At 36.8% G+C, this 15,513-nt stretch overlaps 8 protein-coding genes across 8 annotated transcripts; 4 read left to right on the top strand and 4 right to left on the bottom strand.

The window, feature by feature from the left end:
• Nucleotides 1-58: 58 nt before the first annotated feature.
• On the bottom strand, nucleotides 59-558 carry L201_005092 (uncharacterized protein; the record flags this gene model as incomplete). The annotated part of the gene is made up of 3 exons (XM_066220825.1): nucleotides 59-91; nucleotides 164-339; nucleotides 504-558. The coding sequence occupies 3 exons, from the start codon at nucleotides 556-558 to the stop codon at nucleotides 59-61; spliced, it is 264 nt and encodes an 87-aa protein (XP_066076922.1).
• Nucleotides 559-1,063: 505 nt separating this feature from the next.
• Nucleotides 1,064-1,966, top strand: L201_005091 (uncharacterized protein; the record flags this gene model as incomplete). The annotated part of the gene is made up of 4 exons (XM_066220824.1): nucleotides 1,064-1,121; nucleotides 1,223-1,350; nucleotides 1,429-1,602; nucleotides 1,721-1,966. The coding sequence occupies 4 exons, from the start codon at nucleotides 1,064-1,066 to the stop codon at nucleotides 1,964-1,966; spliced, it is 606 nt and encodes a 201-aa protein (XP_066076921.1).
• Nucleotides 1,967-2,065: 99 nt separating this feature from the next.
• On the bottom strand, nucleotides 2,066-3,352 carry L201_005090 (uncharacterized protein; the record flags this gene model as incomplete). Its single annotated transcript, XM_066220823.1, has 5 exons — nucleotides 2,066-2,323; nucleotides 2,404-2,497; nucleotides 2,616-3,071; nucleotides 3,156-3,219; nucleotides 3,292-3,352. The coding sequence occupies 5 exons, from the start codon at nucleotides 3,350-3,352 to the stop codon at nucleotides 2,066-2,068; spliced, it is 933 nt and encodes a 310-aa protein (XP_066076920.1).
• A 332-nt stretch (nucleotides 3,353-3,684) lies between these two features.
• L201_005089 (uncharacterized protein) lies at nucleotides 3,685-5,913 on the top strand (the record flags this gene model as incomplete). Its single annotated transcript, XM_066220822.1, has 8 exons — nucleotides 3,685-3,882; nucleotides 3,949-4,050; nucleotides 4,110-4,649; nucleotides 4,714-4,858; nucleotides 4,921-5,047; nucleotides 5,113-5,330; nucleotides 5,394-5,772; nucleotides 5,838-5,913. The coding sequence occupies 8 exons, from the start codon at nucleotides 3,685-3,687 to the stop codon at nucleotides 5,911-5,913; spliced, it is 1,785 nt and encodes a 594-aa protein (XP_066076919.1).
• A 1,567-nt stretch (nucleotides 5,914-7,480) lies between these two features.
• On the bottom strand, nucleotides 7,481-10,615 carry L201_005088 (elongation factor G, mitochondrial; the record flags this gene model as incomplete). The annotated part of the gene is made up of 8 exons (XM_066220821.1): nucleotides 7,481-7,578; nucleotides 7,690-8,056; nucleotides 8,166-8,465; nucleotides 8,551-8,694; nucleotides 8,764-9,385; nucleotides 9,454-9,609; nucleotides 9,715-10,167; nucleotides 10,305-10,615. 8 exons carry the CDS (start codon nucleotides 10,613-10,615, stop codon nucleotides 7,481-7,483), a joined length of 2,451 nt encoding a protein of 816 aa, XP_066076918.1.
• Nucleotides 10,616-10,977: 362 nt separating this feature from the next.
• L201_005087 (uncharacterized protein) lies at nucleotides 10,978-11,927 on the top strand (the record flags this gene model as incomplete). The annotated part of the gene is made up of 3 exons (XM_066220820.1): nucleotides 10,978-11,049; nucleotides 11,294-11,425; nucleotides 11,499-11,927. 3 exons carry the CDS (start codon nucleotides 10,978-10,980, stop codon nucleotides 11,925-11,927), a joined length of 633 nt encoding a protein of 210 aa, XP_066076917.1.
• Nucleotides 11,928-12,124: 197 nt separating this feature from the next.
• Nucleotides 12,125-13,145, bottom strand: L201_005086 (uncharacterized protein; the record flags this gene model as incomplete). The annotated part of the gene is made up of 6 exons (XM_066220819.1): nucleotides 12,125-12,136; nucleotides 12,195-12,476; nucleotides 12,611-12,826; nucleotides 12,901-12,978; nucleotides 13,045-13,064; nucleotides 13,130-13,145. The coding sequence occupies 6 exons, from the start codon at nucleotides 13,143-13,145 to the stop codon at nucleotides 12,125-12,127; spliced, it is 624 nt and encodes a 207-aa protein (XP_066076916.1).
• A 497-nt stretch (nucleotides 13,146-13,642) lies between these two features.
• Nucleotides 13,643-15,180, top strand: L201_005085 (uncharacterized protein; the record flags this gene model as incomplete). The annotated part of the gene is made up of 4 exons (XM_066220818.1): nucleotides 13,643-13,712; nucleotides 13,791-13,870; nucleotides 14,007-14,406; nucleotides 14,492-15,180. The coding sequence occupies 4 exons, from the start codon at nucleotides 13,643-13,645 to the stop codon at nucleotides 15,178-15,180; spliced, it is 1,239 nt and encodes a 412-aa protein (XP_066076915.1).
• Between the last annotated feature and the right edge of the window lie 333 nt (nucleotides 15,181-15,513).

The raw sequence follows: 15,513 nt of genomic DNA, 5'->3' as shown, positions 1-15,513 counted from the left end.
TCTGACATTAAGACTTTACTCTTATCTTGATTGGTCATTTCAAGGGTTGAAAAGGAGATTATGAGTTGAGCTTTTCAGCTTCGGCTTTCAACTGTAATGAATTTCAGGTATCAGTACTTGAAAATTGAGGCATATGAAAGGTCAGAAGAATGGGCAAACTCACTTCATCCCTAGTTTTGGGTTTTTCTAAACCTTGTTGAATCTCATGACTTGGGATATGTGGACCTTTGGCATTATAAGCGTTGTATGAAGCACTTTGAAGTCCACCGTGTTCAGCAGGCTCAGATGTAAGATCTGCTGGGTTGTTACTCTTAGCAGGGTGAGGGAGAATATTGAAACCTGGTGGTTACGAAGGAAAAGAGGTTATATCAGTATTCATTGGCCACCTTGTTGACGACCTTGTAAGGATGATTACGATAGTGAATCAAAAATATATATGTAGAGGGGTACAATGAATCTCTGCCCAGAGAAGGCGACTGATAAAACCAGCTATCGTTACTCACTTTGTTCTTGTTCGTTCTTTGATTTGGTCATATTAATTTGATTCATAGATGTCATATTGAAAAGAAAGGAAAGAAAGGTAAGAACAAGTTATGTTATTAGTGTATATTTATGTATTTTGCACGATGGCGTGTTTGTCTGTTTGGTCATGTCCGACATATCTCATGTCACACCGAGTTTTTGTTTCGAACATGCAATTGTATGGTATGGTATGGGGGAAGGGGGAACTACTGGGTATGCACTCAAAGGATAGTATGTCGTCATCATGCTGTAATATAATGTATTGCCACCCATCTTATGTATTCGACCCATTTTAACACAATCACTCAGGCACAAGCTTAACGCGTGTCAGATATACGTACCGTATCTTTACCCCGCATAGCTTTCAAGTTGGTAGAGACAATCAAATATGAGTAAATCCAGAAATGTTATTGATATTGTATCTATGGGTTCAAATTACTGTTCGATTCCACATTAATCAAGTATAAATAGTAAAGTGTCAAGTCTACGCCCCTGCTAGAGAAACTTTAACAAATAGACAACAATCCTTGATAGGTACATAATGGATATCTTGTCAGATGAAATCGAATCAGTCTTGTTCGTTTCTAGGGAGGTGATGGGTAAGTTCGATATCTCTTAGCTATTGGATCTAAACCATTTGTAGTTTTCATCTATCCTCGCTTGAAGAGCTGGAATACTCATGAAAATTCATTCTATGTAGTGTATCAGGTACCTCCTCGAACATCCTCATCAGGATATAAAGCAGCAGATTGGAATGTCGAAGCTTTTTTATGGAAAGGTAGATTAAGAGTTTTAGAAATTGGATCAAGATGTGAAATACGGTTAGAGGTGAGCTCTTCTAAGCATATCTTCATGTATTTCTGCAGGGTTTCGTAATTCATCGATTGATTTATATGGATTTTGTAGGATTCAGGAACAGGAGAATTGTTTGCTCAAGTAAATTATACTACACCTTGGTCACAAGTTGAACCTGTTTTAGATAGTTCAAGATATTTTGTTTTAAGAGTTGAAGGTGAAGGTGGTAAAAGAGCTTATATAGGTATGGGATTTCAGGAAAGAGGAGAAGCATTTGATTTCCAGGTAAGTTAATATATCATCAGAAATCTAAATCAATTCATCCAGAAGAAGTTCGCCTTAATGAATATGTACAGGTATATACATGAAATACTAACACAGTATACCTTGAACGAAATAATAGGTTGCTCTCCAATCGGTAGCCAAAAGATCATCTAATCCAACATCATCTTCTGATTCAAACCCTTCCGAGCCTTCTAAACCTGCTGCACCACCAAAAGATTATTCACTAAAAGAAGGTCAAACTTTTAAAATCAACATACCGGGACGTGAAAATAAAAAATCTACCCCTTCATCCTCATCATCATCGTCAACAGGAGGTGGTTTATTCAGTCTACCGCCTCCTCCCCCGCCAGGGAGAAAACGATAAAAACTGCATTATTGCGAGCTAGTTAACTAGATCATAGATATCGATTGTTGGAATGTAGCATTAATATAAGATGTATACATAACAAAGCTTTAACTCAGTTTAATGTACATGTATCGGACCAGGTTTACTTTTCCCTCTGTTAGCAGCTGCTTCGCCAGGCGCATGCTGTTCGTGACCTTTACCATGACCATGACTGTTGGGATGAGAACGAATTTCAGATTGTGGTTGAGGTTCAGGTTCAGCTACTCTACAAGGTTCTGGTATTGGATCTCTGTCTGTTAAGCGTGGATTTTTTACATATCCTATTTTACGATATTTTTCGTGATCGGCAAAAAACGATTTCCAATGTTTGAGAGACTGTATGAAGGGACCTTGATCAGTATTTATGCAAACGGATATAGACTTGTGCAATATGGATTGTGGTCCTGAGAACTTACTGCTAATTCGGCATCTGTCAGACCTCTAGTATCATGAGTTAAGTGAGTTTCGAAACAGCCTGTTGTGAAAGCTCTTGAAGCATCTCTACCTGCCCTGATATGTGAGGTTGAGTTTGTTAGAATCAAGCATATAGACACAATCACTCTCATAAGAAAAGGTACAGATCCTTTTCAAGATGGAATGGAACATTCAAGAGGCGAGGTCAACTCACATCATGTTATAACTACCACCTTTACCATAAATTCTTCTATTAGCAGAAACGTCAAAAACTGTACCATCAATAGCTAAATAAACAGGTTGATTTTCTTTTGTTCCATCATATAAAGATAATTCTTGAGGTGTAAAAAATTTCATTTCAATCCTATATGGATTTAAAGGAGTTTCATTCCAAAATCTTCTCAAGGTAGGTAAAAAATATGGTGATAATCCAAATGTATAAGTTTTAGTTAAGAATGATGATAATAATGGTAAAAATAATATTATAAGTATTATTTGTTTGAATGTTGAAATTGGTGAATTTCCTCTCGAATTCGATTTAGATTGAGATGATTGACCTAATCGCTTTTCCTCTTGTTGCTTTTTCAGTTTTTGTTCATGTTCTAGTCTCTTTTTCTGTGAGGTTAATATTGCTCGATTGGCTGGTTTATCAGTCACGATATTGCCGTATCTAAAAATTTGAAGTGAGAATTATTGCTATGTTAGAGATATTATTGTTTTTCGAGGAGTATTGTAGAGCGTTCGCATCACTCACGCATCTTTGGTCTTATCATAAACTTGCTCTTTAGGAGCCTCACCGGGTCTGGATCTCTGACGGACTAATCAGAATACAGGTGATAGTCAGCTTTAAGTCGATGACTGACTTGATCACTCAAACTCTGACAGCTCACTTCCCGGGTAATACTCTGAGGGATGATTTGAGTATACGTCTGTATGTTCTGATGAACTCATTTTGCTGTAATTAAGCAAACTTGATCGACATTACCAGGAAGAAGATTTAAAGGCAGTACAAATAAATACCTACAAGATAATGCAATACTGCACTGTCCATATCGTCAATAGACGTTACGTTAATCTGACCTCCACCTATCTTATGCGACGCTCGGACCTTTTTTGATCTTTGTGAATTGGTATTACGGTATATATATGTAACTTACGAGGATAGGCGAATTACGCGTACGAGTACAGTTGCACTAAATGATATATAAAGTCAACTTTTCACTTTCTATATTCCACATTACTCTGGTCAATTTCACCACTAATTGAAAAAGGTATACATCAAGATGGATATTGAAATAGACAACCTCACTGTCTTCTTGCTTTTTACTTTAGCCACTTTAGCTATCTACCATAGATTCTTCTCAACTCCACAACCTTTAGTACATCCTCTTTTATTGGGTAAACAAAGTGATATATCCTCTATAAGGCAAAATAATGAAACTGGTGTATATAGATCATGGGCTACTGGACAAGGTGCACCTGTAAGCTATCTATATCTGTCTCCTTTGAGCAAGGTCATAAGCATACTTATCATGTTTTCAATGCAGTTGACCGTTCGGCCCGCAAATTCAGTCAAAGTAGTCTCAGATGTTGTCAATGGTCCGAAAATTACTGAATCCACAAGACAGAGATATATACTTGATGTACCTGTAAGTTATGTTCCTTTATCTCACTATCAATTTTACTGCTTACTATCACTATTCTTCAGCTCACCGATGAAGGCTTATCCGAAATAATTCGACTTATTCCAATTGGATTATCACTTTTATTCCCAAACATCAAATCAACTAAAGAAGATCCATCAAGTATAATAACATTACTTCCACCTTCACCTACAACTTCATTACCTTTATTATTACTTTCCATCTCTTCAACACCTGATAAACCTTTAATCATCTTACCTAAACCTAATCTCCTCTCTCAAGCTTTGGAATCTAAAAATCATGCTCAACCTGGAATAATAGTTATTCATCTTAGTTTGTTACATGATGTTATCGAACAAGCATACGAGACTTCCAGTGAGATAGGTATTTTGTTAATTGGAGACCCAGAAAAATCAAGTGAAATTATTATCAAGACAGCTAAATCAAAAGGTATTCAAATTAAATACTGGGAAGATTTATGGGAAATCGCAGAATCCCCTCAAGCTAAAAATCACGTACAGGTAGAAAGTACTTATGCAGATGTACATAGTTATTATTACTCTGATCAAAACGACGAAATTGTTGTTACCAAAGTAACTCATCTAGTAAGCTTTGTCAAATTTGAGCTCGAATGATGAACGCGAGCTTACACGATTCAATCCTTTATAGAACGTTACAGCAGGTATCGCTTCATTGTTGTCCTTGTTCCCAGCAGATAAACGACCTTCGGCAGCTTTGAACGATACTGTAGCTAGCGCGGTCCCTTTGATAACTCCCCTAGGTATGACCATTGCTTTGGCTAGTATTTGGACAGGTGAGTTCTGATATCGGTCAAGTAGTCTGCAGTGTGATGCTAATCAAATTCCTCTTTTCAAGGTGCCGGCTTCAGGTTGATTGGGAATCGTGAGCCTATTTGGGACCCAGAAGAAATTGATCATGCTGCCGAATTGAGCGTTTTGGCAGATAAGGAGAAAGGTCTACCCAAACCTACTATTCTATTCATGTGAGTATCCTAAACACAACCCCACTTTCATCATGCGCTCATCGACAATTCCTTTTTTTTTCCAGCTCACCAAAACACCATCATGCTCTTCTAAATCGATTACAATATACTTTTACCTCTCATCCGTTCGCTAGTCTAGCTGCCAGACATAAAGGCCACTCTATTCGAGCTGGACACATAGATAGAGATAGTCTCTGGGATAGAGTATTATGGTCCGGAATGAGAGAAAATGTCCTAGGTGGTATCGCTGGGCAACGGTTACGAGGTGTTATCTTGGTAGGAGGTGAGCTCATTCCATAACCCCTTGCAAAGTTCTGATTAGCTGACATCTGATCGATCTCTGCAGATGCTCCACCACCTAGCGCTTTAGGTGCTTCACATTTATTACTTTCGTTGCCTTTAACAAGATTACATTCTTCACCATATTCAGCTGGACCAGTATTCGTCACCCATTTCTATGATTTACAAACACCTGGTGTTAATCATATTCTGAAAGAAGTTGATATGTGGGAAGAAAAACCATCAACTACGACAATGGGTGAAAGACAAATTCTAGATAAAGTACATTCTGGTCCACCTGCATCCAACATAGAAGCCATACTAAAAGGCGAAAATGTAAATAAAGGATATGAAGCCGAAGAAGGTCATCCGATTCATGGTAAAATCTGGATTAGAGGTCCGAGTGTTTTAGAAAGGGTTGATGGTCAAGCTCAAATAGTTGATGGGTAAGTCAAAACATACCTGATACAGCACTAAGGAAATAGCTAATATACATGACTTTGCGTTGTAGTTGGATAGATATTGGTGAACATGCTAAAGTGCAGACGAACGGTACTTTCATAGTGGATCAACCGTTACATTCGTGAAAGACCAAAAGAGAGACAATAAAAGGAATCCATATTGCATCATGTTATTCGATACCACAATGCAGTCTCATAATATATGTCAAATACATATCCGTCTGTCCGAAAGGCGAGAGCCAGAGGGAATCGTCTTGCTGTATCTCGCACAATCTTTGGTACGTGAATGTTTGGGCGCGCAAATTCCCCTCACTACGCAACCTTTTGATTGGCGATGCTTTAGGAGGCGATATTGCTCACAAGTGTAGTGCTCACATATCTTGACAAACATCAATATTTCAGGAAAAGAGGGGCCTGGTATTCAATGTTTCCGATCCCGTGTGTACATGTATATGTGTGTGTCCCACAATTTGACTACCCCCTTTTTTTCCAATGTTGCCGGATTTCCTAGAACTCTCTATCATTTTGAGCACAAGAGAATGAATCTATCCTGTGATAAACTTTTCCTTCTAGAACAAAGGCAAGTCTCTTGCTAAAACTTGTCATAGAAGGGAGAAACAAAAAGAATATTTATATATACGCAAGGGAAAGAAATTCTCCCACCCTACCCACATCTCTTTTCTCTTTCTGTTTTTGTTCTTTATCATCTTTTTCTTCTTTTCTTCTTTTCTTTTCATTTTTTCATTTCGTTTTTGGCTTACTCTTTTTCCACATATTCGAATTACCATCTTTCCATCACCACTACAATAATCTTCTTGGACCTTTGTCGGGAAAGCCCTAAGACAAGTTCAATATACACCTTTTGCCCTTCATCTAAGAGCATTAACACTCTGTTGTAGATACATTGAACTAGCTCTTATATCTTAGATCAAGCTACCTTCACATCACTATCAGCTTGTTTCCACCCATTCATACACATCAACTAGGACATTCACCTCAAATTTCTTTTCTATCTTCGCCTTTTCTTCCAGAAACAGAAAATGTTGATGATCTCAAAAAAATTAAACATTTATCGCGTTGGCGAGATGATGGAGCGGTCTAACATGCTGTCTTAAGGAGAAGATTTCCCCTATAAGCTAATCATCCTCGGCAGTCCTTCGGGGCCTGGGTTCGAATCCCAGTCTCGTCAAATCTTTTTGGGTGTCGCGGTTTTGCAGTAGAAGATCATCGTTTTTTAACGAGTAACAAGATGGGAAAGCGTTGATTACTGCGCATATCTGGTAAAAGGATAGGTTCTCAGGATAGCTTTATCAATGGAAATACTAAAAAGTTCAAAAGGATTGTGATGAGAAATTTGCAGTGTGGTCGGAAAATTCGTTACGTCTGAGTAGGGAGATATCATGATAGAATCTATATACAAGTTGGAATCTATGTAGAAAATGCTATAATGTTATGCTATGCTAATGCTATCTAATTCGATCTGAATCAACTAATATCTATTATATAAATTACACAAAGGGAACCAAAAGGGAGAACGTAAATTATCGTCATATATGAAAAACGCAGAAGCACCACAAGACCTTTCTTACTACCTACCATGTTTACAATCAAGAACAAACCGATTTCAAAAGGAATATTTCCATTTTAATGACCTTCATCACAATACCAGTGTTTTTATCGTCAAGCCCACAACTTATTTACTCAACTGCTTCTTTCTGAAAGCTTCCATCATATCTCTTTGCACATTTGGCATGACAGGTTGATGATTCTTGTATTCCATTGAAAATTCACCTAAAATCGATGAAGATGGTTAATTAAGATAGTAATAGGATAAGAATCGATAAAGAGAGAAAAAGAAAGGATCATTCATGATGACAATGAGAGAAAAGAATAGTTACTCACCTTTACCTTGAGTCATACCTCTTAATTGAGAAGAATAACCAAACATATCATTTAAAGCGACTTCAGCAGTTAAAGTGAATTCATCATCTCTAACTTCAGTATCAACTATAGTTCCCTTTCTCTGATTCAAAGCACCAATTACGTTTCCTTGGAATTCAATTGGTGCAACTACTTCAACTGTCATGACAGGTTCTAAAATCACAGGTTTTGCCTTTTGGAAAGATTCTCTAAATGCACCAATTGCAGCTAATCTAAATGCTAATTCATTTGAATCGACAGAGTGTGCTGATCCATCTTCTAAAACAAATCTACAACCTGAGATTGGGTGTCCTGTCAATAAACCTCTGTCAAGTGCTTCTTGGAAACCCTGCAAAAGTAAAAGAAGGAAGTATCAGTATTTTACTCTGATCTGGATCATTATATAAGATGCCTGTTCGGGTGGGAATCAAGTCAATGCTGTGCTACGTTTCACTCACCTTTTCAATAGCAGGTATAAATTGATTTGGAATGTTACCACCAATAATTCTATTTTCAAATGCAGTATCTTTATTTGTTTCTGAGTCCATTTCCATTGGTTCTAATTTACCAATAACTCTACCAAATTGACCTGAACCACCAGATTGTTTTTTATGTGTATAGTTGAATTTACTTTCTTCTGTTATAGTCTCTCTAAATGCAACTCTTGGTTTACCTGTAACACATGCTACGTTATATTCTCTCTTCATTCTTTCAACGTAAATATCTAAATGAAGTTCACCCATTCCTGAAATGATTGTCTATATAAATGGATGAATGATATCAGTATAATTAGCTCGCAAATTTCACGATGGAACCGATCTGTGAACACGATTTCCAACTTACCTCTTGTGATTCAGAATCAACGTGTACTCTGAATGTAGGATCTTCCTTTTGGAATCGGTTCAATGCTCTTGAGAAATTAGGTGTTTCATTTCCGTCTGGTCTGATAGACAGTGAGATAACGGGTTCAGGTACGAACATGGATGTCTAAGTATGGGGCACAAATTAGATTAGCTAGATTGTCGACGTAAGTTTTTAAGATAGGAATCAGCTTACCATTGAGAAAGTAGTTGAACCATCTGTAAAAGTATCACCTGAGGAACATTCTACGCCAAACATTGCACAAATTTCACCTGCACCAATAGCTTCAACATCTTCCATTTCATCAGAATGCATTCTAACTAATCTTGGTACTTTAACTTTTTTACCTGTTCTTGCATTATAAATTACTGAACCTCTTTTCAATTCACCTTGATAAACTCTCATATAAGTTAATTGACCATATCTACCTTCTTCTAATTTAAATGCTAAACCAACCAGAGGAGCTTCAGCAGCTGGAACTAAAGGTACTGGAGGTGCATTAGGTGGTAAAGCTGCATCTAAAGCTTGATTTTTAACTTCATTTGGATCAGGTAAATATTGACATACACCATCTAATAATGCTTGTACACCCGTGTTTTTAATTGCTGATCCCATAAATACAGGGGTGAATTTTAATGATACAGTAGCTCTTCTTAATGCTTGTGCAATATCCAATTCTGAAATAGGTGATTCATTAAGGAATAGATCACATAATGTCTCATCAGCTTCGGATAATTGTTCGATAAGTTCTGCTCGTTTCTCTTCAGCTAATGCTCTGACGGATTCTGGGATTTCATTGGTCTCAACTACTTGGTTACTAGGGTTGGCAGTGTAAAATGTCAGCTAGATGGCACATTCAAAGTAGATGAAGTCGTCATAGCTTACCCTTTGACACCTTCGTTGTATAACGCTTTCATTCTAACGATATCGACCACACCAGAGAAATCACCTTCGGCACCAATAGGTACTTGAAGAGCAGCAGCATTCATCTTCAATTTACCTCTAAGCTGTTGAATCACTCGGAAGGGGTTGGAACCGGCTCTGATTCAGGTAATTAGAGTGAGTCAGCCATAAACAGCGTTTGTTCAGTAGCCATATTAGAGAAAGGTGGAGCGAGGAAAGCGGGAAGAGTCGCGTTCAACTCACCTGTCCATCTTGTTGATAAAAGCTAATCTAGGAACATTATATCTTCTCATTTGTCTATCTACAGTGATAGTCTGAGATTGAACGCCTGAAACAGCACATAAAACTAAAACTGCACCATCTAAAACTCTTAAAGCTCTTTCAACTTCAATTGTAAAATCAACGTGACCTGGTGTATCAATGATATTTATCGAATACTTCTCTTTACCTTCTTTTGATCCTGTACCTAATAGAGTGGAATTTTCAGGTAATTCATTTGGTGGTGGTGGTGATAACCAATCTGCAAATGTTGCCGCAGATTGAATTGTAATACCTTTTTCTCTTTCTAATTCCATTGAATCCATTTTAGCTCCGACTGCATCTCTTCCTCGAACTTCATGTATATCCCTAATTCTACCTGTATAATATAATATTCTTTCTGTCAATGTTGTTTTACCCGAATCGATATGTGCCGATCTACGAATCGAAGGTTTATATACTCAGTAATCAAAGTCGATATATGAGAACTACCATATGTTTGGAAACAGTGATATTTTTGATGTCATAGTAATCCGTAAGAAGAATCATGCTCGATGATTCCGGATATTACTCACATTCCAACATTTCGTTGCCTCTGTAACCTTTTTATGTCTTGATCTTTCAAAACAGGTAAAACTCTTTCTGGCCATTCTTCTTTTGGTTTTTCTTCTTCTCTTATCCTAGTTGAAGATGTGAAAGATCTTTTCGACGATATTGAGGATATTGATCTATCTTTGCCTAATGGAGATGAAGATCGTACGGGAGTTGATGTAGAAGAAGAAGATAGAATTGGTTTTCTAGTTAAAACGGTTGGTCTGATCAAAGTTGATGAAGATGCTACGATAGGTGATCGAATTCGAGAAGCTAATTTTGGTAAGGATGACATCTTGACTCGATGTCTTTTTGGTTGTTGCTTTGATCACTGACCACTGACCAAAAATGATCTGTTTGATCGATTGAAGGTTGATTGGTATAATGTATCAGATCAGAAAAAAAAAGTCCAAAAAGTTAAAAAAGACATCTTTTTCGGAACGACAGGAACGATCTTTCCGAAGTACCTCTTTACTATGCGACCTTATATTTAACCCTCATTTAAGACACCATGTATGGTCGCCGCTTAGAAGCTTGACGCAAAGATGAAAGATGAAAGATGAAAATCATGAAATCATTTTATTTCCATCTTCATGATTATGTCCATCTCTAGCATCTGTCAAGGAGAAAAAAGAAGAAGAAACAGCCTTAGTCAAGATGTCAGCACCGTCAACTTCATCAACAAAATTCGAGAGAGCTGCCGATAAGTCATATCATCCAAAAGGATATGTAAGTATACATGTGTTTTTGAAATCAACCAAGGTTATTTTGTAAGGATCGGTTGAAAACGGAAAAAAACACTACAAATCATGGAAAAACAACGAGATATGGAGAAGTGGGCTTCATTAGATAATTGAACATGGTCACGCTCAGGTGATAAAGACTTGATTGATAAACCTAAATGGACCTGCAGTTTGCGTGATCAAGCAAGTATATTCGATCTAACTATGCTAATCGCACTATTCATTATTAGGGCATGTCACCTTCACTGCAAAGAGCAAGAAAGCCATTCATATTAACGAATGTATTGATTGGTGGGACGTTATTGGCTTTTGCAGTTGGTGTTTACGTATATTCAATCTCAGCTGTAAAACAAGATGATTTCGTAAGTATATCTTTATATATTTTGTAGGTATACATACGAACGAATTGACGTCCTAATTTTCTCAATCTAATAGTCCGATGTTGAAGATTTATTACCACCATTAGAAGAAAGACGTAAATTGACTTCAATTGAAGATGAACAACGTGCATCGAAATCATTACAATCAATTGCATCTGCATTACCATTATCTTCACCTCCTTCATCTTCATCATCTTCTTCTTCTCGATCAACACAGACAACACCATTACCAAATACAACATCAACTGGATCATCCTTATCTCATTCACTTCCTCAACCTGATCTTTCTGGATCAACATTACCTCTGTTAGAAACTAAATCAGAAACAACAGGAAGATGGGGTATTAGAAGAATAAGTGAATTAGATTGGGTCAAGAAAAGAGGTTTAGTAGATCCCAAAGGAAACTTGTTGGTCTGGGGTGCACCGGATGTAGAAAGAATAGGTACTATTACTGGTGACAAAGCTGGAAAAAGATTAGTATAAGAGGATGCGCAAATATTGTGAGGAAATGGATGATTGAGTTAGCTATGCATTCTGCATAGAGATTACCCAAGGAAATGCCTGGAGCTGTGATTATTATATCGAACTGGGTGAAAAAGTGCTACTGCAATCGCTTTTTCTGTATATCAGGTGCATATATACATATATTGTACAACGACATGGATTCTAAACACTTCTCATCAAGTAGCGGGCTATGCGGTTTTGACAAGTTAGCGAATAATTCCGAAGCATAATGTTATGGCCACTCACTCTTAAAGCTCTCAACCTTTCAGCCAACTTCCCATCTTCTTCTCTATTTCCTAACGTAGGTTCAGCTTGATTCTGAATAGGTTCTTTTGCAGGTACTTTAGCTTCACCTAAACCATGTTGAATTTCCAATCCAGCTTCATCAGCGACTTGTTGCATTAAAGAATCAACTTGATCTTGTGGTGTTGTCAATGCTGTTGTATCTGACATTGTTGATTCCATATATGATGTTTGGACATCTAGATCTGAGAATTGTGTTTCGAATTTATCCATTACTAGTGAAATCTAGGAAATATGAAACGAAAAAAAGGCTTTTATGTTAGCTGGATTAATAAATCCGATATATGAAGTTCTACATTCACATCAATCGTAAAATATCATATATCATACTTTCATTGATAACTGGCAAAGTGACTCACCCTTTCCAAATTCATACTTTCCATAGCTTTATCCATACCTTTGACCACACTGCCCATAGAATTAGTTACACTTCTCATTGTAACAGCCGTTTCAACTCTCGACGCTACAGCATCAATTCTAGATGCTAATCTGAGTAAATTCAATCCTTCTGTCTTCTTACGTATAGCATTTTGTGCATATATTCTAGCTCCATCTGTATTTCCTTTTGCTAATGCCTATACACAGATATTGAATTAGTTTAGAACGTTCTCAGTTTTCTAGTCGTTGTCATTGTTCGATATGAACACACCTGCTTCAACTTGTTCTTTTCAGATACTTCATCTTTGTTTGCTTTTTTAGCTTGACGCTGAAGTGATTTGGCTGTGAACTAATGTATCAAAGCGTCAGTTATCTTCCAGTGAAAGGTGGCGGAATAAAGCGAAACCTGACATACTTTGAGCTGGAATAAAGATTCTACGAAAAGATCCAAATTAGCTATATTGCCCTGTCTCAAATACGGAATAGCGAGATTAGCTCACTCTCTAGGTTACTCATCTTGTAATGGATCTGTATTCTTAGGCTCAAAGATGAAACAAGTCTAGGTTGATTTGCTATGTATTCGTCGTAGTAGTAACAGCATTGCTGATAACGGTAACAATCACAGCAACAACGGTGATGCAGCTTCATATAGATCTGACGGTGGGTCGAGTGATATCCACGTGGTTTACTGATGATGTCACGAATTATGATACAATAAATGGGTTATGATAAATTGATCCCGTTAGTGCTACTCGTAACTGTGACGTTGTTGGTAAGACTACGTACTGTAGATTATAGAGAGTGAAACCCCCATAAATATTCAGTGTCCCATAATAGATAATATTACTCGTAATGTATGATTATCTGTTCATACTCTCACATATTTATGTCAATTGCAACTCAATCTTCAGGCCTAGCAGCGTTGCCCAGGATTGACCAAGCACAACATTTAAAACTATCAGTCATAAGCAAAACTAGGCTCTAATTAACACACAAGAGACCAATCTTCTCCAATGGCTCTTCTGCATATTTTAGCATATGCAGGTGGATTAGCGGCTTTTCTATTCGTAACTTTATCGTTGGGTAAGCTAGATTCTTTATTTTTGCTTCTGAAGAAACGGCAGCTTACCTTTCCGCAATCCTCTTATCTGCTTGACACAGCGAGCGGTCTACTTTGGTTAGCGGAGTTGATAGAAGAGCATTCTAAATATGCTAAATATATAGGAATAAGAGCTATATACGTGAGTTGAGGGGCGAATGCTTTGTTTATTTCAAAGATATAAATCATCTCTGTATCTAGTAACATGGGAAAGATATCTCCGCATTATGAATAATATCGCTAATATACAGAAATGCTTATATATACATGTAATTTAGGTAATAATAACATTACATGTTTTATTATTCTTTACAGATTCATTACCAATAATACCTGTAATATTTTCAATTTTTTGTCATTTAATTTATTTAACAAATTTTTCATCTTCTTGGCCGTATATATCATTAACAAGTTTAAAATTCATTTCAAGTTGTTTATTAGTTATTTCGGATCATTTTATTTGGTTTTTCCATTTCGCTCATTTAGCGCAAGAATCAAAAAAATTTAAATCAACACCAAAATATAAATATGGTTATGGTGGTCAAAATAGACTTATAAACCAAAATAATACACCAGCTTTTGGTGATGTGGCTGCCTTTTTCGCTATTTGTGTTTGGTTTGTTCCACTATTTTTGTTTTTAAGTTTATCGGCAAATGATAATGCTTTACCTTCATTACGTGAGTCTGTGTAGCTTCTCCCCCCTCTTTCTCAAATCATGGTATGGTAGGATTTCAAACTGAATGACTTCTACCTATTCAACAGATACACTGAATTCTGGCCCTGCATCACCTTCACCAAATTCAATTGACATATCATCACCCGGAATAAATGCTGCTGGCGGTTCATCAGGTACATCATCACCTACACATAGACAAATTCGAAATAAATCATCAACATCATTAGTTAAATCAGTTTTAAGTCCATTATTATCATTATTACCTAGAATAAGAAGTAGTAGTAGTGGTAGAAGTAAATATGGTAGAAAAAATGATGAAGGTATAATTGCACCTAGAACACCAATTAGAGGATCACCATTACATTCACCTGTATTAATGCCTCAACAAAATTTACAGCAATTAACATCACAATCATATTTCCCTTGGAGTTCAAGTGATGAGAAAAATGGTGGTAGTCCGTCAAATGTTAATTTAATACCGAATTATAATTTAGGTGGTGGTGGAGGTAGTAGTGGTGGTAGCCAAAGTAGTAGATCAAATACACCACCACCACCAAAAAGAATTCAAAGTGAAATTCAAATTTCAAAGAACACTGGAGGACTGACACCAGTTCAACAAATTCAAAAAAATCCAAGAGGTATAGCTACAAGGAATGGTAGACCTGCATTGGATAATGAAATCAATAATGATATCATCGAAAGACCCAGAAGAAGTAGTCCATTAGGTCAAAATCAGAGTCAAACTGAAGGTTTGATAAGGCGCAAGGCGGATTAAGTGAACAATCAAGCTTGAAAGGAATCAATGATAAGAAAAGATTGGAATGTAATTTCTAGATGGGAACTTTTGTTTAACATTATAAAATGGACAGTTCAGGACTTTGATTATCTAAAGGAATCGGTGAAGTAACAGGAAGCATAATTATTTGGCCGGAAGCTTGCTCTGGAATAGATATCGAATATCTATTACATCTAAAATGTATCGAATGTTATTTTTGATTTCGAGCCTACTCTGAGGTGTAGGAGAAATAATCCTTTCCATCCCCAATACATCATCCGCTAAACGTTGTCTACAATCACATGGTATATTACTCAATACATGACGATATTA

This window comes from Kwoniella dendrophila, chromosome 6, assembly GCF_036810415.1.
Source record: "Kwoniella dendrophila CBS 6074 chromosome 6, complete sequence".
NCBI classification, from domain to species: Eukaryota; Fungi; Basidiomycota; class Tremellomycetes; order Tremellales; family Cryptococcaceae; genus Kwoniella; species Kwoniella dendrophila.
This window is presented reverse-complemented; position numbering and strand designations above follow the sequence as displayed.